The 26,001-nt window shown below is 39.0% G+C and overlaps 1 protein-coding gene across 1 annotated transcript in view; it reads right to left on the reverse strand.

The window, feature by feature from the left end:
- The window catches only part of dcaf5 (ddb1 and cul4 associated factor 5), a 72,904-nt gene that overhangs the window by 16,006 nt on the left and 30,897 nt on the right, over positions 1 to 26,001 (reverse strand). The window contains exons 5-6 of the mRNA XM_072266061.1: positions 22,855 to 22,984; positions 13,706 to 13,919 (exon numbers count right to left, since the gene is read on the reverse strand). Of these exons, the coding sequence (XP_072122162.1) occupies positions 13,706 to 13,919; positions 22,855 to 22,984 (344 nt within the window). The remainder of the gene's footprint in view (positions 1 to 13,705; positions 13,920 to 22,854; positions 22,985 to 26,001) is intronic.

A 26,001-nucleotide genomic window follows, 5' to 3' on the forward strand; every position in this document is an offset into this window, starting at 1 on the left:
TCCTTGAAATGTGGAGTGAAACCAGAGCACCCAGAGGAAACTCACACTGTTACAGAGAGAACATATGAGCTCCTTACAGACAGCAGATGGCACTGTAAAGCGTTACATTAACTGCTACACTACAGTGCCACCCTCCCACTATGCCACCCTGTACCCTTTATTCACCAGAGTTTAGAAGAATGAGAAGGGATTCTCGGGGCTAAAGCTATTGAATGTAGCGCGGATGCTTCTCCAGACTGAGGTATCTAGAAGTGGTCACAGTCATAGATTTAAGACCTGAATAAAGAGAAATGAGAGCAATAAATGTGTGGAATTTGCTACACAGGGGCTGTAGAGGCTAAGTCACCATAAAATTTTCACGTAGATGTAATATCCATCAAAGATTATAATGAGAGCATGGGAATAGATAAATAACATTAATCATATTTAATATCACAGCAGTCTTGAAGGGCTGAATAGTCTATTTCATCTGACTCTGGTGAATGAACAGATCTGATGTGCAGGTTAAAGAGCATGTAAAGCAGTCTACGTTCCCATCAGTCTTATACAGAAAATTTGATCAACAGAGTTCATGTTGTAACATAATCCTAGCTTACAAAATAAATTCTTGTTCAACACAAATCTAGTAAGTTGTAAGGTATCAGAATCCACAAGCCACAAGCAGTTGCACAGATAAAACATCATGGAAAGTAATTTTGAAGCAAGGCGTATCTTTAAATTTCAATTTTGATAAGCAAACATTTGTTACTTTTACTACTCAGCAGTACTCAGGAATTTCATTAAATTCCAGGAATTTAAAATCCAAATCAAGACCATGACAAACATAATATTTGCAGTTACGCAAGGTTGTCTGTTAAACTACAAATACTTAGCTTTTGAATAGTCTAGTTTCAAGACATGATTGCAATTGTGGGCTAATATTAAGTCTTCTACTCAGATATTACACTCTTGTGACTAGTGGTATGCCTCAGATGTCAGTGTTTGGACTCATATCATTCGTTATTTATATAACTGATTTGGATGTGAATGCACAAGACTTGATCAGCAGGTTCCCAGATGACACAAAATTAGGATGTGTTGTTGATAGTTGGAGAAGGTTATCGTAGATTACAGGGGGATCTTGATCAGTTAAGGAAGAGGGCTAAGGAGCAACAAATGGATTGCAATTTAGGCAAGTTTGAGGTGATACTGTTTAGAAGGTCCAACCAACATAGCACTTACACTATGAATGGTAGGGCAGATGGAGTCTAATGCAACAGGGAGGTCTATGAGTACAAGTGTACAGTTCATTGAGAGCAGTGTGGTTTAGCACGCTGGTTTAGCAGAGCATTGAGCAAAGATTGCATTAAACATTTACAAGGATGTTGCCAGGACTGGAGGGCCTGTGTGATAGGGAGAGGTTGGCCAGGCTTGATCTTCATTCCTTCGAACGCAAAAGAACAAGGGGCAACATTATAGAAATGTTTAATATTATGAGAGACATAGATATTGTGGATGGTAACAGTTTTTCTTCAGGGTAGGGAAGTCCAAAACTAGAGGGCGAAAACTTAGGGTGCATGAGGAAATATTTTAAAAAGGGACAGTGTGAGGAGGCAATTTTTTCCATGCAGGGGGAGTTAAGAATATGGAACAAGCTGCTAAGAGGAAATGGTTGAGGCAGGTACAGTAGTATCATTTAAGCAGCACTTGGACAGGTATGTTCAGGGATGGAGCTTAGAGAGATGTGGGCTGAGCACACGTAATTGGGACTAGCTGGATGAGTACGACGGTTGACATGGACTCACCGATCAGTGCTCTGATGTTTTATGACTCCAAGTGATGCAGTGAATCAGCGTTAAACACTGATGCTAGATGCTTTCAAAAGAGGCTTTCAGCAAGAACAGGTGGAGGCAAGGCAAGTAGGTAAGTTCATTCCTTATTTCTTATGTAAATCTTGAAAGAATGGTGAGTATGTCTACAGAGCCAGTGTTCTGTTCTGGGTATCAGATGTGGGATTTCCAGGAGACTTCCAGCCTCCCTGATGGCTACATCTGTGCCAGGTGCATCGAGATGCAGCTCCTTAGAGACCGTGCTAGGGAACCAGAGCTGCAGCTCAATGACCTTCGGCTTGTCAGGGAAAGTGAAGCCGTGATAGACAGGAGTTACAGGGAGGCAGTCACCCCAAGGCTACAAGTGACAGATAAATGGGTGACTGTCAGGAGAGGGAAGGGAGAACGTAAGATAGTGGAGAGCACCCCTGTGGCCGTCCCTCTCAACAATAAATACTCCATTTTGAGTATTGTTGGGAGTGGTGGGAGAGGACAACCTACCCGGGGGAAAGCAACAGCAGCCGTGGCTCTGGTACTGAGTCTGACCCTGTGGCTCAGAAGGGCAGGGAACTGTAGAGGATGGCAGCAGTAATAGGGGACTGTATAGTCAGGGGGATAGACAGGTGATTCTGTCGGCACCTAAATGAAACACAGATGGTAGTTTGCCTCCTAGGTGGCCAGGGTCTGCGATGTTTCTGAACAAGTTCACAATATCTTGAAAAGGGAGGGTGAGCATCCAGAAGTCCTGGTACATATTGGTACCAAGGTCATACGTAGAAAAAGGGAGGAGCTTCTGAAAAAAGAATACAGGCAGTTAGTAAGGAAGCCAAGAAGCAGGACCTCAAAGGTCCTGTTAGTGACGAGCATGGTGAAAGGTTTCACCAGGACATTGAGGTCATGAAGAAAAGATAGCAGGGCAGCTGGAATCCATCAATGCTGGCAAATTATTGTCGGACACTTAAACGAGAAGCCTCAGACACTGAGTACAAATGAAAATCATTAAAATATTTTTAACTTAGTTGAACTATTGCAAAGCATCAGCACCATTATGCAATTAAACACATTATATTCAATAAATGTTAACTTGTTTCTCCAAATTCCTACGTGATACAAGTAGTCTGAAATTATACTTGTGTTCATCTTCAAGCAGCCTATCATAAACAAGAAAAAATTCTGAGGAAGCAACACTTTTGAAAAAAATTTGTTGTCCCGTGTTATTAGAGAGAACAGAATGTTGGGTCTTTCATACCTCCTGACAATCTTAGCAACATTGCATGCAGCTATTGCTAGCTCAGTGCAGACTGGCAAGAGAACGTGGCATCTCCAAGTCTGTGTGGTTGCCCAATACACTGGTAAACACAAGCAACAATCTCAAAGGCCTCAACAGGTCAAGCAGCCTCTCTGGGAGGAAGCAACTGTTGATATTTTGGGTTGAAACTTCACATCAGGATACAAGTATAATGAGTTTATTTGCACCACAAACAGCAGTTGCTTTATAGGCAAAATTTGGACCAAATCGTGTTAACCTGACACCCCCTCCCCCCAAAGGACTACATCCAGACCATACTTTGCAGTCACTGTCAATGCTAGCCCCACAGTTCCCAATAGTGTTACAGTTTTGGCCTTGGTACTGGAACCCAACTATAAGGTGCAGGAGGCTACAAGTACCGATTGGGTTGCAAACTGTGGGAACCAAGCAGAACACTCTGATGGCCCCTGGCAAATCACTAATGATAAGAGAAAAGTTGGAAGCAGTAAAAATATTTTCCAACGCAATGTGGAGGAGTAATTAAAAATATTTAAAGCATATACAAAACTGTTATTTAAAAATATATACACCCTATCCTCGTTATATGCATCTTCAGACTATGCAGATTCACAGTTATGCGAGGAACCTATTTCTACCAACGTCCCGTTATATGCGTCCAAAATTCACAGTTATGCGAGGAGCACTGCCTTCCCGCTAATACAAGTCAGGTGCGCGCGCCTCACAATCACTCTCCCGCCACTCTCGCATTGGTTTTGGCAAGGTGTGCACGCGCGATCTTAGGCTTTTGTTGGTTTTACCTACGGTGCAGTGATTTTGTGCTTGAAATATTTAACTATGCCTCCTAAGCGTCCGATGTCATGTCCTGGGCCGTCAGCTGAGTGGCAGAGAACCGCTTTAACACTTGAAAAAAAGTTGGAAATTATAAACAGCGCGGCATCAGCTGAAGGTAACACAGCTCTGGGATGCTACTGCTGGGAACAGAATCTTGCTTTTAAAATTCTTTTGTTGCTTGACAATACGCAAGCCCATCCTAAACATTTGGACAGCACTCATCCTAACACAACAGTGTGTTTCCCGCCGCCTAACACAACATCGCTGGTTCAACCACTCGACCGGTGTGATCCACATTCAAGGCGTACATATTTTTTTTTACTGCGAACTATCTCTCAGATGCTGCAAGCAACAGACGATTTTGAAAATTCCAGGAGTTTACCAACGGTGAGGGAATGGTGGAAGTCGGAACACTTGGCACAAATGGCAATGGACATGGACCCAAGTTTAGAACGGAGTCAGCATTTCAGTCATTCCCTGCCATCAACTCTTCTTCCCTACAAGCAAATTTATGCTGAAAAACAAAATGCTGCCAAGCAAACAACCCTCACCACTTCATTCAAATCGCTGTAATCTTCTGCTGCCAGCAGCTCTAAGAGTTCTGTGAGTCTTCCTTCACCCCTTGCTGTGCTTGTTATGATCCTGACGACCACAACCATCCACCTTATCTGTGTAAAGCTGTGTTGTGACACCACAACAACCATCCATCTCCCTATAAGTGAATACAGCTGCCACTGTTGGTGAGTACTGTACACCAGAGGATGTTAACTTTCTATGATTTACTACATTGAATATGACCTTAAATTGATTAAATATAATACAAATGTTGTCTTGTAATAAGGCTTTTGCGTCGTATTGGTATGAAAATGTGAATAAATTAGAAATAAAACATATTTAGGAAACCCTCTGGAATGCATCCCTACTTTCTCCATTTAAATAATTATTCACATTATGCGATTTCACATTATGTGTCAACTTCGAGGAACGTATCCCTCGCATATAACAAGGAGAGTGTGTAGCTCAAATTTTAAAACAAAGACATCTAAAGCTACAGAAGGACAAACCAAAGCAGGAAAAGGAGTAGGCCACCTGGTCCCTCAATCCTGCTGCATCATTCACTATGATCATGGCTGACCTATCCAGGCCTCAGTTCCTTTCAAATGACTAATCTTACACACAAAAAAAATTCAGTCTCCTCTTTAAATACCTGCAATGATCTAGTCTCTATAATGTCCTGTGGTAGAGAATTCCAGAGATTCATCATCTTTGAGAGAAGTAGTTCCTACACACCTCAGTTTTAAATGTTTGCTGTCCTGTCATTCAAGATCTCCCACTAATGAAACCTCTTGACATCTACGCCCTCATGCCTACTTAGGATCTTATGCTTCAATAAGATTATCCTTAATTCTTCTAAACTCCAAAGAATATGGATCCAGTTTCTTTAGCTACATTCATGATAGGAAGCTAACTTATCCCAGGAGTTTGCCTTGTGAACCACTCTTGGAGTGCCTTCGAGCTAGTGCATCCTTTCTTAAAAAAAAGGGGACAAAAAGTGTGCACAATACTTCAACATGCTGTATAATTCTAACAATACTTTTCTATTTTCAAAATAACTCCTTTGCAATATATCTCCATGTGCCATTTGGCTTACTAACTACTTGCTACACCTGCCTGCTTACTGCTACTGATCCAGCTGTACTCATTCATTTCAAATTTTGCTCCATGTGGATATGTTTTAAATGAAGGTTGGTTACCCTCATTCAAATGAATGTGACATGCTAGATGTATGACATTGACTGTCAAAATAGCGAACCACTGGAAACCAAAATGCAGCACAGGAAATTAGAGAAAATGCTGGGGATATGGGGACGGTCAGATGCTGTGTGTGTGTGAAAATTGAACTAGTATTCCTGATTTGCACCGTAGTATGCAGGAATAGAAGCCTAAAATGCATTACACTGCTATCTTGCAGCTTTCTCTGAATCTACCAGCCTCCATCAACACAATCCAGCACATTATGAAGTTTTTAGTGCTGCATTCCGCAAGGAAACACTCTGGGCACTTATATCACTACACTACTCTTTTTCCTTAAGAAGTCCTTAAAACTATTTGGAAATTATGCTATATCATCATGCTATAGCAGAAGTGTATTTAGAAGTGTATTTAAGTCAAGTTTATCAGCCAAGTGAAAACAATAAATTCAGTTTAAACTGATCCATAAATTTTCAGTTGTGTAATTTTAAGTTCAAAACAAAAAAATTGTTTTTCAAGGATATATTCTTGAACCCTTTTAGCATTAACAGCGTCATCAATATATACTGAAATCTTATGAAAGATGAGAAAGCTTATGCAAACACACAAGATTAAACATTAATGTCACTTGTGTAACTATAAAAGACATCAGATAGTAATGATCATATTGAGACAATTCAGTCATAAAAAAACCCCCAAAATGCATACAAATCATTGCTGAACTGTTGCACCCTCTAGTGCCCAGATCATAACATTACATATACAGTGACAGCAAAAGTTTGGGCACCCCTGGTCAAAATTTCTGTTACTGTGAATAGTTAAGTGAGTAGAAGATGAACCGATCTCCAAAAGTCATAAAGTTAAAGATGAAACATTCTTTTCAACATTTTAAGCAAGATTAGCGTATTATTTTTGTCTTGTACAATTTTAGAGTGAAAAAAAGGAAAGGAGCACCATGCAAAAGTTTGGGCCCCCCAAGAGATTTGAGCTCTCAGATAACTTTTAACAAGGTCTCAGACCTTAATTAGCTTGTTAGGGCTATGGCTTGTTCACAGTCATCGTTGGGAAAGGCCAGGTGATGCACATTTCAAAGCTTTATAAATACCCTGACTCCTCAAACCTTGTCCCAACAATCAGCAGCCATGGGCTCCTCTAAGCAGCTGCCTAGCACTCTGAAAATTAAAATAAATGATGCCCACAAAGCAGGAGAAAGCTATAAGAAGATAGCAAAGCATTTTCAGGTAGCTGTGTCCTCAGTTCGTAATGTAATTAAGAAATGGCAGTTAACAAGAACGGTGGAGGTCAAGTTGAGGTCTGGAAGGCCAAGAAAACTTTCCGAGAGAACTGCTCATAGGATTGCTAGAAAGGCAAATCAAAACCCTCGTACGACTGCAAAAGACCTTCAGGAAGATTTAGCAGACTCTGGAGTGGTGATGCACTGTTCTACTGTGCAGCAGCATCTGCACAAATATGACCTTCATGGAAAAGTCATCAGAAGAAAACCTTTCCTGTGTCCTCACCACAAAATTCAGTGTCAGAAGTTTGCAAAGGAACATCTAAACAAGCCTGATACACTTTGGAAATAAGTCCTGTTGGCCACAACGAGCAAAGGTATGTTTGTAGAAAAAAGGGTGCAGAATTTCATGAAAAGAACACCTCTCCAACTGTTAAGCACGGGGGTGGATCTATCATGCTTTGGGCTTGTGTTGCAGCCAGTGGCACGGAGAACATTTCACTGGTAGAGGGAAGAATGAATTCAATTAAATACCAGCAAATTCTGGAAGCAAACATCACACCGTCTGTAAAAAAGCTGAAGATGAAAAGAGAATGGTTTCTACAACAGGATAATGATCTTAAACACACTTCATAATCCACAATGGACTACCTCAAGAGGCGTAAACTGAAGGTTTTGCGATGGCCCTCATAGTCCGCTGACCTAAATAAACATCATCGAAAATCTGTGGATAGACCTCAAAAGAGCAGTGCATGCAAAACGGCCCAAGAATCTCACAGAACTAGAAGCCTTTTGCAAGGAAGACTGGGCGAAAATCCTCCAAACAAGAATTGAAAGACTCTTAGCTGGCTACAGAAAGTGTTTACAAGCTGTGATACTTGCCAAAGGGGGTGTTACTAAGTACTGACCATGCAGGGTGCCCAAACTTTTGCTTCGGGCCCTTTTCCTTATTATTTTGAAACTATAAAAGACAGAAATAAAATAATAATCTTGCTTAAAATATTAAAGAAATGTGTCATCTTTAACTTTATGCCTTTTGGAAATCAGGTCATCTTTTACTCGTTTAGCTATTCACAGTAACAGAAATCTTGACCGGGGTGCCCAAACTTTTGCATGCCACTGTATGAATACCATAAAACCATAAGACTTAGCAAGCAGAATTAGGCCACTCAGCTCAGTCCATCGAGTCTGCTTTGCCATTCCATCATGGCTGATTTATTATCCTTCTCAACCCCATTCTCCTGTCTTCTCCCCATAACCTTTGCCACCCTGACTAACCAAAAACCTATTAACCCCAGCTTTAAAAATACCCAATGACTTGGTCTCCACAGCTGTCTGCAGCAATTAATTCCATAGATTCACCACTCTCTGGCTAAAGAAATTCCATCTCACCTCTACTATGATTGGACATCCCTCAATTCTGAGGCTGTACCCTCAAGTCCTAGACCAGGGATACGCAACCTTTGCGAGCAAATATTGAGATACTATGCTTATCCAGCCCACCAGCGGTTTTTTCTTATTCTGAGTGTTTCACGCGACCACACTGATGGACATGCATAGCGTCTTGTTACACTGGCCCCAGGTTCCGTTTTGTTCCAAACCAAACACTGGTATATACAAATAATGGGAAGGCAGACTACCTTATTAATATGTATTAGATACTCTCCATGCACGCGCAGGTTTTCAGATGGGATCGCTTAAATTTATAAGGAGAAACAGCATCACTGTGTTTTAACAAGAAATCCACGCTAAATATCCAGATATTTACATGTGCTACGACACTTGTTGAATAACTCGCATTTCGAAATAAAAATCGAAGAAAAAAATTCCAAAGGCAATGAATGCAAAATGCAGGAAAGTGCCGAAATTTCCAAGACACTTGGACACTTGATTACTTCTTCATCGTGCAAGCTGGGAAACCAGTTTGTCTCATTTGCCTGGAAAATGTTGCTGCGAAGAAGGTGGCAAATATCAGGCAACATTATGAGACCTGCCATAGTGGAAATTTTAACAATTTTACTGGGCAAGCAAGGAAAGATGAAGTTGAGCGAATGAAGGCTAGTTTCAGAACAAACAACATCAAGTTCCACATTGCTTTATCCACTGTTTGCATTAACATTTTCTTTTTTATTATACTTAATTTACCACCATTCAATGCATCATGTTCATACGTTTTATGTTTAAAGATTCTCTGTATCCTTTCAATAGACTCAAAAGATGACTTGATTGAAATAAATTGCAACTAAACTGAGTTCTTTGATTACTAATTGGTATCCTTGGTTAAGCACAAATGATTTTCTAGCATGCGTTATTCATTAAGTTGAGGCAAAACATAACTAGATGTATTTAAATGGATAATTCCCATATTTCAAGTTTTTTTTATGGCATTTATCTGGCCCACCGTCCACTCATTAATACGCAATCCGGCCCACAGAGGCAAAAAGGTTGCCAAACCCTGTCCTAGACTCACCCACTGTGGGAAACATCCACATCCAGTCTGTCTAGGCCTTTCAATATTCGATAGGTTTCAATGAGATACCCCACCAGCATTCTACTAAACTCTTTCAAGTACAGGCTCAGCGTCAACAAACGCTCCGCATAAGTCAACCCTTTCATACTCTGGAATTATTCTTGTGGATTGTCTCTGGACTCTCTCCAATACCAGCACATCTTTTCTTAGATAAGGGGTCCAAAACTGCTCTCTTTATTCCCAGTGCGGTCTGATCAATGTCATATAAGGCCTTAGCATTACATACTTGCTTTTATATTCTAGTCCTCTTGAAATGAAGCCAACATTGCATTTGCTTTCCTTAGCACCAACCCAACCTGCAAGTTAACATTTAGGGAATCCTGCACAAGGACTCCCAACTCCCTGTGTACCTCTGATTTTTGGATTCTCTCCCCATTTAGAAAATAGTCTACGCCTCTATTCCTTCTACCGAAGTGCATGACCATACACTCCCCTGCACTAGATTCCATTTGCCACTTCTTTTCTCATTCTCCCAGCCCTTTCTGCAGATTCCCTGCTTCATCAACATTACCTGACATCTATATTTGTATCGTCTGCAAACTAGGCCACGATGCCATTAATTACATCATCCAAATCAATGACATATAACATGAAACAAAGTGGTCTCAATACCGAACCCTGTGGAACACCACTTGTCACCAGCAGCCAATCAGAAGAGGGCCTTTTTCTTCTGACTCTTTGCCTCTTGCTGGTCAACCAACCTTCTATCCATGCTAGAATCTTTCCACGGGCTCTCATCTTGTTAAGCAGCCTAACGTGAGGCACCTTGTCAAAGGTCTTCTGAAAATCCAAGTTATAAACAGCCACCATCTCCTATGTCTATCCTTCCTGTTATTTCCTCAAAGAATTCCAACAGATTTGTCAGGCAAGATTTCCCCTTAAGGAAACCATGCTGGCTTTGACCTATTTTATCATGCGTTTCCAAGTACCCTGAAACCTCATGGCATGGCAGCGTAGTGGTTAGCACAACGCTTTACAGTACAGGTGACCTGAATTCAATTCCCAGCACTGACTGTAATGACTTTGTACATTCTCCCTATGACTGTGTGGGTTTCCTCCATGTGCTCCAGTTTCCTTCCAGTCCAAAGACATACCAATGGTTGGGTAACTGGTCATTGTAAATTGCACTGTGATTAAGCTAGGGTTAAATTGGGGATTACTGAGTGATGTGGTTCGAAGGGCCTAATCAGAGCTGCACCTCTAAATAAATAAATTACTTCATTAGTAATGGACTCCAACATCTTCCCAACCACTGAAGTCAGGCTAAATGGCCAATAACTTCCATTCTTCTGCCTCCCTCCCTTCTTACAGAGTGGAGTGACATTTGCAATTTTCTAGTCCTCTGGAACCATTCCAGAATCTGGTGATTCTTGAAAGAAGGTTGTTAATGCCTCGAGTCCATTCACTCACCGCATAGAGATCTAGTTGAACACTGGTGGAGAACACCATCTCCCAATACACTCATGCACACTGTTTGACATTTCTTGTTTACCTATGCCAGAGTCCATGGACCCTACATCAATCTTATCAGCTACCTCAGAATCCAGAGAATTGAGTGGAAGCAAGCCATTCTGATCCCAAGGACTCATCTTGAGAGCACAGTTTTAAATTTTGTAACAGTTTGAGCACATCGAGTAGAATTACAAACTTCTGCATAGTTTCAATATTAGTAATTTCACAGATTCTGCCACAGATAGCAATTTCAGGTTACTCATAATTTTCAATAGTACACTTGCCATTATGTAATCAGACCAGAATTGATTCACCACAGCATAGTTAATGATGCGTGGCTTCATTTTAGACCATAAGGCCATAAGACATAGGCTCAGGATTAGGCCATTTGACTCATCAATTCCGCTCCACCATTTCATCATGGCTGATTTATTATCCCTCACAACACCATTCTCGCACCTTCTCCCCACACCTTTGATGCCCTCACTAATCAAGAATCTATCAACTTCCACTTTAAATATACCCAATGACTTGACCTCCACAGCCGTCTGTAGCAACAAATTCCACAGATTCACCACCCTCTGGCTAAAGAGATCTCTCCTAATCTCTGTTCTAAAGGGACATCCTTGCATTCGGAGGCTGCATGCTCTGATCCTAGACTCACTGACTATAGGAAACATCCTCTCCTCATCCACTCTATCTAGGCCATTCAATATTCAATAGATTTCAATGAGATCCCTTCTCATTCTTCTAAGCTCCTGTGAGTACAGGCCAAGAGCCATCAAATGCTCCTCACACAGTAACACTTTCATTCCTGGAATCATTCTCGTGAACCTCCTCTGGACCCTCTCCAATGCTAGCACATCCTTTATTAAATAAGGGGCCCAAAACTGCTCACAATACTTCAAATGTGGTGTGGCCAATGCATTATAAAGCTTCAGCGTTATATGTTTGCTTTTACATTCTAGTCCTCTTAAAATTGTATTTGCTTTCCTTCGCATTGACTCTACCTGCAAGTTAACCTTTACTGAATCCTGCACTGACTCCCTCTTTGCACCCCTGATTTCTGAATTTGTCCTCTGCTTAGAAAATAGTCTACGCCTTCATTCCTTCTACCAAAGTACATGACCATACACTTCGCTACACCATATTCCATCTGCCATTTCTTTGCCCATTCTCCTAACCTAAGTCCTTCAGCAGACTCCATACTTCCTCAACACTACCTGTCCATCCACCTTTCTTCATATCATCTGCAAAGTTAGTGACAAAGTCATCAATTTCGTCATCAATTTGTGCAGGTGAAAATGACAAATATGCCCGACACTCATCTCTGCCCTCAAACAGAAATTGCAGGAAGTGTTAACTTTGACCATCATTTTCAGTTTTCAACAAACTGGAGTAAACTGCACAAGAGACTTGAATAAAAGGACCAAACTGGGACACCAAGGTATTGCCACCTGCATATGTTCATCCCAGTTTCCAACAGTGCATCCGTTATGCAACTGGTGGAATTTTCAGTGCCTAGTGAAGACTTCAGAAATTAACCACATCAAAAGAATAATGGGCCCCTGCCTTGCTTTAAGCCACTTGCTACATGCGACTAGATCTTAGCAGATGTTTAGGGTGGTTGATGCACAGTCCAGCAGAAATATGCCCATCCACCCCTTTCCTCCACATTGTCCCTCTTCTTCACAACTGCCAGTCTACTTGTTCTCACTACCATAGAAACTGTTGCAGCTGTGACACGATTTCTAGGAACTCAGGTGGTAGTCAAGATTTCTGTGGTCAGCTACCAATGGGAACCATACAAATTAATGCTATAAATGGGGTAACCCAGCCTTATAATCCCTTTTACAAAACCAGCATACTTTCTGAATTTCACTGTTTTAGGGGGTTTCCAAATGACTGTTAGACAACACCCGTTTTGTACATGAGCAAAGGGAGAAATCTAATTTCCAGGTCTCATTTATTATTTCCCAACAAATGTGTGCAAATTCTGCATTGGAACAAAAATGGTCCCATTATACAGTGCACAGCATTGTTATGAACAAACTTAGAGCAATCTTTGTTGACAACAGATCATATTCCACAAGTAATATTGGCAAAATAGAAGATGGTACACAAAGAAAAAGGAACTATTACCAGCACATCACATCAGCAGTCAACAGAGCCCCCATACACTTGCTGAGGTTTACATGCTCAGATTTTTCAATCAGCAGTATAACTCTGTTGTAGGCTTTTAACAGACATATTGTTATATTCACATTTTAATCATTTTTTGCAAAAGTCTAGCTCACTGCTCGAATTTATTAAGGAGTGCATTAAAAATTATACGATTAAATTTAATTAAATCAATCAAGCTTTTTAGCTCATCCATATATATAAAACTCTCACTAGAGGGAGATAAAAATGTAACAAGTTAACCAGACATACCAAACATACTGCCTCAGTGAATACCAACAGCATAGTTTATTCTTGGAATACTCAAGTATGCCTGACATAAAGGAAACAGTCATCTTCACCTCTCTCGAGTGTATCTGAACTTTCACCCCACTTAAAGGTAACATTGAAAAGAAAATTAAACACACAGACATACAATAAATATGCATACACCTCTAAAACTCTTCAACAGATTTTGAAGATAGTGAAATTTTCTTCATAATGTCATGCATTTATACAAGAACGTAATAGCCAATGTAGTTTATTTGAGCAACTTAACAAATAATTTCATGCAATGTTGAGCTAACCACGATTTACTCCAGTTCACCAACAGAAGAGAATATCATTCACTAAACAATTATCATTTCTTTTAAATAGTTTTCACTTACTTGATCACGGTCTCCTGCAAAGCAACAGCTCTTCATCGTGCAAGAATTAAAATAGCCTTGGTTATCGAACTCAAATACAGACTGTGGTGAGTGAATGTCATATAACACTGGAGGCAGGCGACGCCGCAGTGCTAGTAGCTGGGTCCCACTGCTGTTGAAGCGGACACTCATGGCACTCTGCATGGGAAGTTTCCCACCATAACGAAGCAATGAACTGCAAGGGAAAAAACAGGAGAGTTACAAAAATACCACAACATGAAACGGACTACTTGGGGATGTATCTGTCATTTCAGTGAAATTATGTACAGCACAAATCCATCTGCTTTACACAACCACAGAAAAATCAGTCCCATTTGTTGAGCAGCACTATTTTACAGTACACAAATAAATTGCACAAATTCTAAATCAAAGTTCCCATCTGATTGGGCATGTAGAAATATTGCCTCAGATTCAGGAACATACTTCACACTTGATTGCACACCAAAGGAGTCCAGAATTTCATGTAGGAGTATCTGAGATACCAGATCTTATTATTCCTTTGTCAAAACGATCGTGTTTTACCTTTAGAGTCCATAGTCATCGCATTAACTTTGGCATGATCCAAAAATTATTTACAGGATTGAAATTTACTTTCAAGGGAATTGGGGATAAAAATTTGATGATAAGCTCTGTCGTCAAAACTATTTAAAAGTTACATATGAATGAAAGATTGCTGAACAACAATGTTTTTCCCATTGATATATTTCTTAAGTTGTATTCAGGTTGCCTAATTCTTACAAATTACTGTACCTACTACTTGCTCAGGAAACTTAATATCTGAAAATTGTCTTGACCCAAGGTTATCTGTCAATAAATGCTAAAGATTGTGGAGTATACTAAAAAGCATTTAAAACATATGACACAACCCACATAGACCACTCTACAAAAACTGCCTACATCCAGTGTCAACTGATTTTCATCAACAGCGATTGACAATGAGGAAAAACAGAAAACTAGACATCTTTATTTCATCTGTTTAATCAAGACATAATATAATTCTGACAATAGACCTACAAAGAAAACCTTTCCAACCAGCAATAAGAAAGCCAAATACCCAATTTCTTAGATGACCTGAAATTTGAGGAAAATCTATGGGAGAGATTTCAGCTGAAGTGGTCATATTTTCATTGCCCAATCAACTTCCTTTCCTTGACAGGATGTTCTACAGAAACTTGTGTATTTGGCTCATTCATGCAACTAATCAGTTGCATATTTAGATTTTCCAACAATTATAAATGTTGCTCAAGGAAACACAAGTACATGGAGAAATGAGTAATTTAGAAACAAGAACATTTGCTCTAATACAATTCGGAAATGCAGGTAAAAGAAATCAAACTATCGTTAATTCTGAGTTAGTCAAATTACATTCCTGCTTTCTCCACGTCCCAGGCAATGATCAGGGTCTAATTATATCAGCCCATTAGGAAAGTTTTACTGAATATTAATGCTCTGTCAAGCTTCCAAACGCCCTAATAGCTGTTTAAAGTTAGTCATATTTTCAAAGATCACAGTGAGCTCAAAGTAAATTTATTATAGAAGTACATATTTGTCACCATATACAACCCTGAGATTAATTTTTTGTGGGCATTCACAGTAAATACAAAGACATTTTTAAAAAGCAATAAATATCAAAGATGATGAGTCCTTGAAAGTGAGTCCATAGGTAGTGGGTGTTGGGATGAGTGAAGTGCGGTGAAGTTATCCCCTCTGTTCAAGAGCCTGATGGTTGAGGGGTAATAACTGTTCCTGAACCTGGTGATGTGGGTTCTGAGGCTCCTGTACCTCATTCCTGATAGCAGAAGCAAGAAGAGAGCATGGCCTGGTCCTTGATGATGTATGATGCTTTTGTAAGACAGTGCTCCATGTAGATGTGCTCAATAGTGGGGAGGGCTTAAATCATGACAGACTGGGCTGTATCCACTACTTTTTGTAGGCTTTTCCATTCAAGGGCATTGGTGTTTTCATACCATGCTATAGTACAGCCAGTCAGTATATTCACCACTGTACATCTATAGAAGTTTGTCAAAGTTTTAGATGTCACACTAAATCTTCGTAAACTTCTATGAAAATTGAGGCACTGCTGTGCTTTCTTTGTAATGGCACTTATGTGCTGGACCCAGGACAGGTCCTCTGAAATGATAACATCAAGGAATTTAAAGTTGCTGACCCTCTCCACCTCTGATCCCCCGATAAAGACTGGCTTATGAACCTCCGATTTCCTCCTCCTACAGTCAATCATCAGCTCATTGGACTTGTTGCCATTGAGTGAGAGGTTGTTGTTGTGGCACCACTCAGCTAGACTTTCAATCTCCCTCCTATGCTGACGTGTCACCACCTTTGCTTGGCCAACAATAGTGGTGCTGTCAGCAAACTTAAATATGGCATTGGAACTGTGCTTAGCCCCACAGTCCTATAAAGTGAGCAGTTAAGTTAAAGACTGTCCCGAGCCTTGTGGTCCATCAGGCCGGTGCTTATGCTGGTTTCTGCGGCGTGAAGTGACTGAGAGTACGTGAGTCCCAGTAGAGGCGGGGGTTAAACACACAGCCTTGTGGTACACATGTACTGATGATGATTATGGGGGAGATCATGTTGCCAATCTGAACTGACTGCTGTCTGCAGGTGTGGAAATCAAGTTGCACAAGGACATACTAAGGCTTATGTCTTCTGTGACAAAAGTAAAAACATGGTTAAAAATACAACTTGAGGAAGACTGATTTTAAAATCATTAGACAGAATCTGGAAAATAGACTAGGGCAGCTACTTGCAGGTAACTATCTTTCAAGTGGGAAGCTTTAAAAAAAATGAAACAGTAAGAGTTCAGCACGCAAGTATTCTCGCAATGGTGACGGGTAAGGGGAGCAAGTTTGAAAAGAAATTAAAAGCAAACATGTGGTATTGCAGAGCATTGAAAATGTCAGAAGCTCTTCAGGAGTAGAAAGGGTCTAGGGACATTTTGAAAAGAAATAGGAGGACAAAGGGACACACACACTATCACTGACAGATAAGAATAAGATAAATCCCAAGATAATTTAGAAGCACATTAAGTGCAAGAGGGATCCCAGAAAAAGGTGGAGCCCATGAGAAACCAAAGGTAAAACCCATATAGATATGGGCTAAATCTTAAATGAACATTTTTTATCTGAATTCATGAAGTAGGAAACACTATGAGTGGAGATTTCAATGGGGATGGTGAAATTGTGAAGTACTTTACAACATCGTTTCTCTTAGTAAGCATAAAAGTGGATAAATCCCAAGGGCCTGATGAAATGCATCCCAGACTGCTATGGCAGGCTAGCGAGGAGAATGGTCACTTTGCCCCACTTCACTCATCCCAACACCCACTACCTATGGACTCACTTTCAAGGGCTTATCATCTTTGATATTTATTGTTCTTTAAAAATTTCTTTGTATTTACTGTGAATGCCCACAAGATATAAGCAGACTTTTTTCATTAGAGGTTATAGTTTCTGCATGAAAGGTGAAATATTTAAGGGGACCCCAAAGAAATCCTTTACTCCAAGGGTGGTACAACCAGCTGCCAGAGGAAGTAGTGGATGGGTGTTCAATTTCAATATTTAAAAGGAGTTTGGATAAGTACAGGATGCGAGGGGTAATACAGCCCAGGTGCAGATCGATAGGACTAGGCAGACTAACAACTTGGAATGGACTAGATGAACCAAACGGCTTGTTTCTGTGCTACAGTGCTCTATGATCTGAGTGCAGTGTACAAAAGATACACAAAAGATCATTTGGAATACAAATTGTACATGCATTTTCAGTGCTTCCAGTCAAAATGCAACCACTTATTTACTCTCCCAGAAAGCAAAATATAAGACACTAATGAGTTTAAATCATTCTTTCCTAACTATAATTAAAATTACATCTTAATAAAATATCCATGTCAGAAATATTATTTATTTTATATCATTTTCTATTTAAGAGCTCAAAATGTTTAATAGTCTTTTGAAATGTTAATACATAGAAAATAATCCATTATCAATTTTAGTGAAAGGGAAGTCCAGGATCCTTCTTACGTATTTAAAAGGCAATGTAAAATAATATCAAAAGCTATAAAATTATATCCATTGAGTACAGCTCTCCCTTACCCACCCTCAAGCTCATCACCAAACATATACCTTTAGGAAATATTCAGTTAATAAATTGTGCAGTCACCCAGTTATTTGCCCCTCTCAATTAGTTTCTAGAAATCTCTAATGCATCAATTCAGTAAAGCTCCAGAAGAATCTTCAGCCATGGACAGAGAAAACTTGGGCTGAATTGCTAGAAGCTCAATCGTTAAACCTTTACAAGGAAGGATTTATGAAACAAAAACATATATATTTAGCATACATTCACCTCTTGGAGTTGAAGTTATTAAAATGAAGAATCAGTAAAACAAGATATAAAAACAAGTGAAATTATTGAAATTCGATTTAAAAGACTTGGCACCTGAGTCTTACTAACACACTTTTCCAATTCGGTACTGCATTATTTATTATCATTTTACAGAAATAGAAAATGCCAACTGTTTTTTTGAAGGTGGCAGTGAGCTAGCTTGTTGAATTATACTTCTCTTGTTCATTTATTTTTCAAAATCTGGGTGCTGCTGGCAAAACCAGGATTATTTCCCACCTCCAATCACCCTGAAAAAGGTTATTAGAAGACCAACTTTTTGCATGGCTGCTATTGCTTGGTGGAAGTAATTCCACAACACTGCCAAGAAGGGCATGGCAGAACTTGGACCTACTGAAGACAAAGGACTAGCAAAATATATCAAAATCAGGATTTTATGCAAATTGACAGGGTACCTGCAGGTGGTGAAGTCCCATGTATCTATCATTGTCCAAACAGATAATTGATGTTACACGCCTGAGGGGTGCTGTTAGGGTAGCATAAATGCAGTAAATTTTGTAGACGGTATAGACTCCGGTCACTATTTGCTATTGGAAGAGGAAATTAATATTTAGGATGGTTGTTGGTCTGCCAGTCAAGCAGACACTGTATCAAATGGCATTGTACTTGTGAAAGTTGTCATAGCTATACACTTCCAGACCAGTTAAAATTATTTTATCATCTTGACATGTGGGAGATACAGCTAGAGTAGTGACATTGAACATGAAGGATCAGTGTCAATGGTAAAACTACTTTCAAAGGGCTCAGAGATGTTCTTTTTCTAAAAGCTGGGATCTTATGACAATCAAACAGTTTTACGCTCACCACTCCTATGAGGCAGTACATTTCAAAGAAAAGGTGAGAATATATGGGTGTTCTTGTTAGGATGAGCCTGTAGCAAATATTTGTTGGATTAATTTCTGGGATGGCAGAACTACCCTCTGAAATTCAGTGTTGGCTTTATAAAGCCTCCATTCATTAAGAGTTTAGAAGAATGAGAGGGAATCTTATACATACCTACGAAGTTCATACATGATTAGACAGAATAGATGCAGAAAGGGTGCACCTGATGGCAGTGATGTCCAGAAACAGTGGTTAATGTACAAGGATAAGGGGTTATGTCAAACAGAAATGAGATATGGATAAATTTCTTCAACCAGAGAGGCAAACCTGTGGAATTCTCTACTACAGCAAGCAACTTGAAGCAAAATTGTTAAGTATATTCAAGAGGGAATTAAGATATGGGTCTTGGAGCTAGGGGAATCAACATTTATAGAAAGAAAGAAGGAAATACTTAATTTGAATATGAACCACAACTATACTGAAAAGCAGAACAGGCTTGAAGGGCTAAATAGCCCACTCCTGTTTCTTTAGAGAAAGTGATTGCATTACATCAGCAAAACTGTGACTGGAGGAGCTCACTGCAGGAGTGAGATCATTTCTCTGAATCCAAGAAAGATAAAATAATTTCCATTCTCTATGAACTTTGAAGCAGCAGAGAAAATTAGGGGCTGATATATTCAGTTGACAGAAAGCTCATATACTGGATAGTTTAAAAAGAGAATACAGGGGTAGAAGCTTTGTTGCAGTTGAGTATCCTTTTAACACTTGGGTTTAGAAGCAGCACAGATTCCACAGAATGATACTTAGGCCAATGGGTCATAGTATGTTAACAGATCATATGATCTTTTTATTTACTTTTATTTACTCTGGCAAGGAGGTATCAAAATAAGTTTTGATCAGGTCAGTAAGGAGACCCATTTCCTCTAGAGGTGCCTTAAAATTAGAGATACATCTTTTTCATCTTTTTGGAATAGTCTGTTCAAAGGTAACACTAGGTACTAGTTCTTAAAAGAAAGAGCTGAGCAAACTTAGAACTACTTTCAAAAAAAATCTTTGAGGCAAATGAAAAATTCAGAACTGAGGCTGATTTATATTGGACAAGGATATTGCAGAATTTTGCAAGTGGGACTGACTGGCATATTAGTTATGATTGACTAAGTGACCTGATCCTATGCTTACTTGAACTGATATACAAATTTACCTGAAAAGATGATTTATTAATTTTTTTTTTACAGTGAAGTGGAGTGATTTAAATTGTTGTGCATTTGAACGTGGAAGAAAAAAAATCTTCTTTCTTCTTTTCCAGACCAAGTTTGTAGGATATTAATACAGATAGGTCAATTATATAAAATTACAAAAACTCCAACCAAAAATTATGCGTTAAATAAGGAATAGGCTTAGATTTAATATTGAAAAATCATGCAGAATATATGAAAACAATTATTAATCGTCACCAATTTCAATTCACTAGTATAAAAATTCAGTTGAATCTCATACAAAGTTCAAATTAAATTTATTATCAAAGTACATATATTACCCTGAGATTCATTTCATTAATTTCAATTTGCCTTTCAAAATCCTACAATTTCTTATTGTTCCTTGAAATCAAATCCTCATTTTACAAATATAAAAAACAGACAGAGTTTAATAACTTGCTTCCACTTTTACTTCTGATTTGTAGAACTTGTCAAGGCATTTACCATCCTTTAATCTTTCCCCATTATCATTCCATTGCATTCCATGTGCTGTATTCTTCTATGGGAATTCATGAATACAGCTGCCACTAGCTGCAAGCTGCAATCCTCCCAAATGATACCGCTAAGGTTGAAAGAAAGCTGGAGTTACACACACAAGATGCTGGAGCAACTCAGCAGGACAGGCTAGCATCTATTGAAAGGAATAAACAGTTGACATTTCAGGCCCATGTCATTCATCAGTACTGGAAAAGAGGGAAGAAGCCAGAACAGGAAGGTGGGGGAGAGGGAAGTAGTACAAGCTGGATAGTGATAGGTGGAAAAGGTAAAGGACTAAAGAAGGGGAAATCTGATAGGACAGGAGAATAGACCATGGGAGAAAGGGAAGGACAGGCACCGGAGGAGGTGATAGGCAGGTGAGGAGAAGGGAATAGGTAAGAGGGGAGCCAAAGTGGGGAACTGAAAAGGGAAGGAGGAGGGGGAAAAATTACCAGGTTAGAGAAATCGATGTCATTATGCCATCAGTTAGAGGCTACCCAGACAGAATATGAGGTGTTGCTCCTTCAGCCTGAGAGTAGCCCAATCGTGGCAGCAGAGGAGGCCATGGACTGACATATTGGAATGGCGATGGGGATTGGAATTGAAATAGTTAGGGACCAGGAAGTCCTGCATTTTGTAGATGAAGATAAGGCGCCTGACAAAGTGGATTCCCAATCTACATCAGTTGCATCAATGTAATAATTCACCTAGGAAGGCAATAAATGGCATGACTGCTGTTGGTTTTTTCCATTGTAAAGAGTGGAAGAGAGAAGTGCAAGGGAAGCAGCTTAAAGAATGAGTTCTTCTATTTTGGTCACCTCTGTATTTGAAAGAATCTCAGATTTTCAGTATTTGCAGTTCTTTTTAATTTTTCAATCATGTTTTACTTAGAATTATTTAAATGATCCCATAACACCACAGCAAGAGTGCAGTGTCTTATATTTGGTGTCACTGTATTTTTCTACGTTTAATATTCTTTAAAACAGTAATAAAATTTACAAATATTGCCTTCCTAAATTCAATTTGATTATAGTGCAATGAATTTGGGTCTTAAGACAACCCTACAGTTACATACTGTCCATGTCGATACACTAACTAATAGGACATTTTAATTATTACACTGTACCTCCCACATGCTAGTTTCATCATTTTTTAATTAGTGATATGATGCGGAGTAGGCCCTTTGAGCCCTCCAAGCCACGCTGTGCAACCACCAACAAACCTGATTAAACCTAACCTAATCACGGGATAAAATACACTGACCAATTAACTACCCAGTACGTCTTTGGACTGTAGGATGAAACCGGAGCATCTGGGGAAAACCCACACATTCTATGGGGAGCACGTACAGACATCTCACAGAAGGGTGCCAGGACTGAACTTCAGAACACCACCAGCTGTAATAGTATTGCGCTAACCGCTATACTACAGTGGTGTCTATCCAAAGCATTAATTATATCATAGGCAAAGGTTTCTTTTTTTCACTTCCAAAGGGAATCAGAAATGATTTCACAACACTTAAATTATTCAAACTTAAACATTGAAGATTAATCCATAGCTTATTCTTAATAATAAGTGAAATATCTAATAAATCTGAAATAAGCAACTTATTCAAAAAGTGGGAACTTAATTCTTCAAAATAAAGATAAATTAAGCAGCTGTGACTATTGTTTACAGTTCAAAATAATCTTATTCAGTTTTGAATATTCATGATTTATTACGTTTATGCAGTCTAAGAAAGTCTAAGGTCTAAATCAAATAGAAACGATGAGAAATCTATCTCATATTTAAAACAAAAAATTAACTACAACACTGTCAACATTATTGAAGAGTATATAGAAAAAGTTCATTTCTGAGCTACCTGATGTTTAAGAATGTGATCAAGAACCTATGAATATCACTTGATGGCTTGATAATTAGTATAATACAGTATGATCCACAATTTATTCGGTAAATCATTTGATGAAGAGCCCTGAAATATTGCCATGCAACCTGATTAATTGCTGACAATTCTTAATCAGTATTTTTACTATAATGAATTAAATCAGTTCCACAATTTCCATGACATTCACTTCTCCCAAAATCACGGCAAAGCAAAACCTTGAAAAAAAAAATACAAGACAAATCTGAGAATCAGCTCACCTTCGCGGCTTACGGATGTCCCAAAGACCCACTCCTTCTTTGGAATTTGCAGTGGCCAAGAGTCTGGGTTCCACAGGATTAAACATCACACTGTGAAAGGCTGAAGGGTAATTTGCCAAACAAAAAGGTTCTGAAACAAATAAGATGCAATTGAAGGTTAAAAATTTTAGTTAAGGAAAATAAAGTTATAACTGAGGTTTTAATTATAATATTAATTTTTAACACATTGACTTATCGTTTATGAAAGTCAAGTGTCACAAGTTACGTTTGTGAAAGTGCCAACCGATAATGTAACATTGAGAAAAATCAATACTCTCGTCTATCACAATATCCAATTAAATTATGGCCCTTGTGGCTACGGGGGTCAGGGGGTATGGAGGGAAGGCTGGGGTGGGGTTCTGAGTTGGATGATCAGCCATGATCATAATAAATGGCGGTGCAGGCTCGAAGGGCCGAATGGCCTACTCCTGCACCTATTTTCTATGTTTAAACTGAGGAATTTGGTTTGTTATTAAAGCTCTAAAGTGGGTACTTTAATGTTAAAAATGGCTTACAACTATGTTAAACAACTTACAAGATGGAGGAAAAAAATGTACTTTGTACTAAATGTCCCTGCTAGCATATGAATTCCTGACCTATGTATAGCTATACATACGAATGAGTGTCTGGGAGTCTGGCAGGTTGGATGTGTTGGCTGCTGCGAGATTGCAGGCATTTTCTGATATGTGGGAACTTGAGCGGTGGTGGCATTTCCAACTTGTGAACTGTTTTGGTTACCAACAGTTCACAGGACTGGAGTCCCTTCATAACCCAAGGTGGGATTGTAAATGTACAAATAAGGCTACCTATTGACCGGGATTCGGATAAATTCTGTTTTAACTCATGAAATTCAAGAATTGATCATTCATGCATTTAAGTGAATGCTCTATATTGTATAGCAATTTAAAGCATGTGTTAGCTGTATAAATGGGGGGGGAGGGGTTAAAAATTTCACGTTCCATATTTTGACAAGCTGGAATAAATTTAGTACCGATGTTATTTCCAGACAGCAACTAATGAAAATCAATTTAATAGATTGGTTTTGTCAGTTAACAAATGAAATGAAAAAGTCAGCAAAATTGAATTAATGTGTTACCTAGATTCATGACTCATGCAGAACAATGATTTAATTGTCATGTGGTTTTAAAGTAATGTATTGTTACCGACTTAACATTTACCATTCGATCATTTATACAGCAGATTTAACTTGTATTCTAAGGAGCGTAGAAATGCTTCAATATAAATTGGGAGGCTTATGATAAATTCTAAGTTTTGCAAGCTTAGTGACAGAGTGGCACAAGTAAATCAACAACTTTTTCCAATCCACTATTCACTTTGCACATCCTTCCCAGTATAATTAAATCAATCATTCCACACTAATAATATTGTGCTTTGATTTGCTAATATGTTTTGCCTACATATTCTGGCTGAATGATAATACCTATATATGCAATTTGAAATGCCGTTTGACCTTCCTCTGGCAATATTATATACAGTACTGGATAATTCAATGTCAGATACACTAATAGGGCAACATAAAAACATCTAATGGCAAAAAGTATTAAAAGAATTGTTGTAATCATGCTTAAATGCAGATTATTTACACTCAGCACATCAGGTTTCATAGAGATTTGAAGAATCCACGCATGTCACATCTATAGCACAGCCAATTCACTGTACATGCTCCAAGATACAGTAAAAAACTGTTTTGCATGCCATTCATACAGAACATTTCAAATCACAAGTACAAAGTGAAAAGCATTAACATAATGCAGTAGATAGTGTTAGTTACAGAGAAAGTAGAAATGTAGTGAAGCTAGACAAATGAAGTGTAAAGGCCATGATGAGGTAGATTGAGAGATCAAGTTCATCTTTACTGTACAAGAGTCTTGTAACATGACAGAACTTGCCCTTGAGCTTGGTGGTGTGTGTTTTAACCTTTTTTAATTTTCTGCGGGGTGGCAGGAATAAGAGCAAATGACCAGAACAAGATGGCTCTTGGAGTATTTTGTTGCATTCCCAATTCAAACACAGGAGTAATGTTATACTTCATCTTCAAACTATAGCTCTTCAGCATTAATTACCTAAAGTGGATGTACCTTTAATTTTATTTCTATTGTAGTTACTGCGTTGTGTAGCAATAATCAGGAAGCAAAGCCCAAAATGTAATAAATTATTGATTCAAATTACAGGCATTGGTAATCTAATTGGCATTTAAAGTAATAATAGTGTGAAAAGATTATCCATCCAGCTTTAACCCAGGAAACAATATTTCCCTAACTTTGTCAACTAGATGAGGATACCAATTGAACTGACTGAAGCAATCGACTTTAGGTCAGCTTTCCTCAGTCAATGGAATAAATTCAGAGTGGGTGAAGGTCATAAGTCCTTAAGACAGGAGCAGAATTAAGCCACTTGGCCCATTGAGTCAGCTCTACCATTCCATCATGGCTGATATACAGTATTATCCATCTCAACCCCATTCTACTGCCTTCTCCCTGTAACCTTTGCTGCCTATCAACCTGTTTTAAGTATACTCAATGACTTGATCTCCACAGCCATTCATGGCAATCATATCCACAGATTCACCTCCCTCTGACTAACAAAATTCCTTCTCATTTTTTGTAATGAACATCCCTCTATTCTGAGGCTGTGCCCTCTGGTCCTAGACTCACTTACTATAGGAAACATACTCTCCACATTCATTCTACCTTGGCTTTTCAATATTCAAAAAATGTCAATGAAATCCCCCCTCATTCTTCTAAACTCCAGTGATTACAGGCCCAGAGCCATCAAACGCTCCTCACACGTTAACCCTATCATTTTCATGAACCTCCTTGGACCCTCTCCAATGACAGCACATCTTTTCCTCAATAAGGGGCCTAAACCTGCCGGTGCCATCTGACCAGTGCCTTATAAAGCCTCAGCATCACATCCTTGCTCTTATATTCCAGTCCTCTTGAAATGAATGCTAATACTGCATTTACCTTCTCCAAAACCGACTCAACCAGCAAGTTAACCTTTAGGGAATCCTGCACAAAGACTCCCAAGTCCTTTTGGCCCCCTGATTTTTGAATTTTCTCCCCATTTTGAAAATAGTCTATACCT

Source organism: Mobula birostris, chromosome 1 (genome assembly GCF_030028105.1).
Source record: "Mobula birostris isolate sMobBir1 chromosome 1, sMobBir1.hap1, whole genome shotgun sequence".
NCBI classification, from domain to species: Eukaryota; Metazoa; Chordata; class Chondrichthyes; order Myliobatiformes; family Myliobatidae; genus Mobula; species Mobula birostris.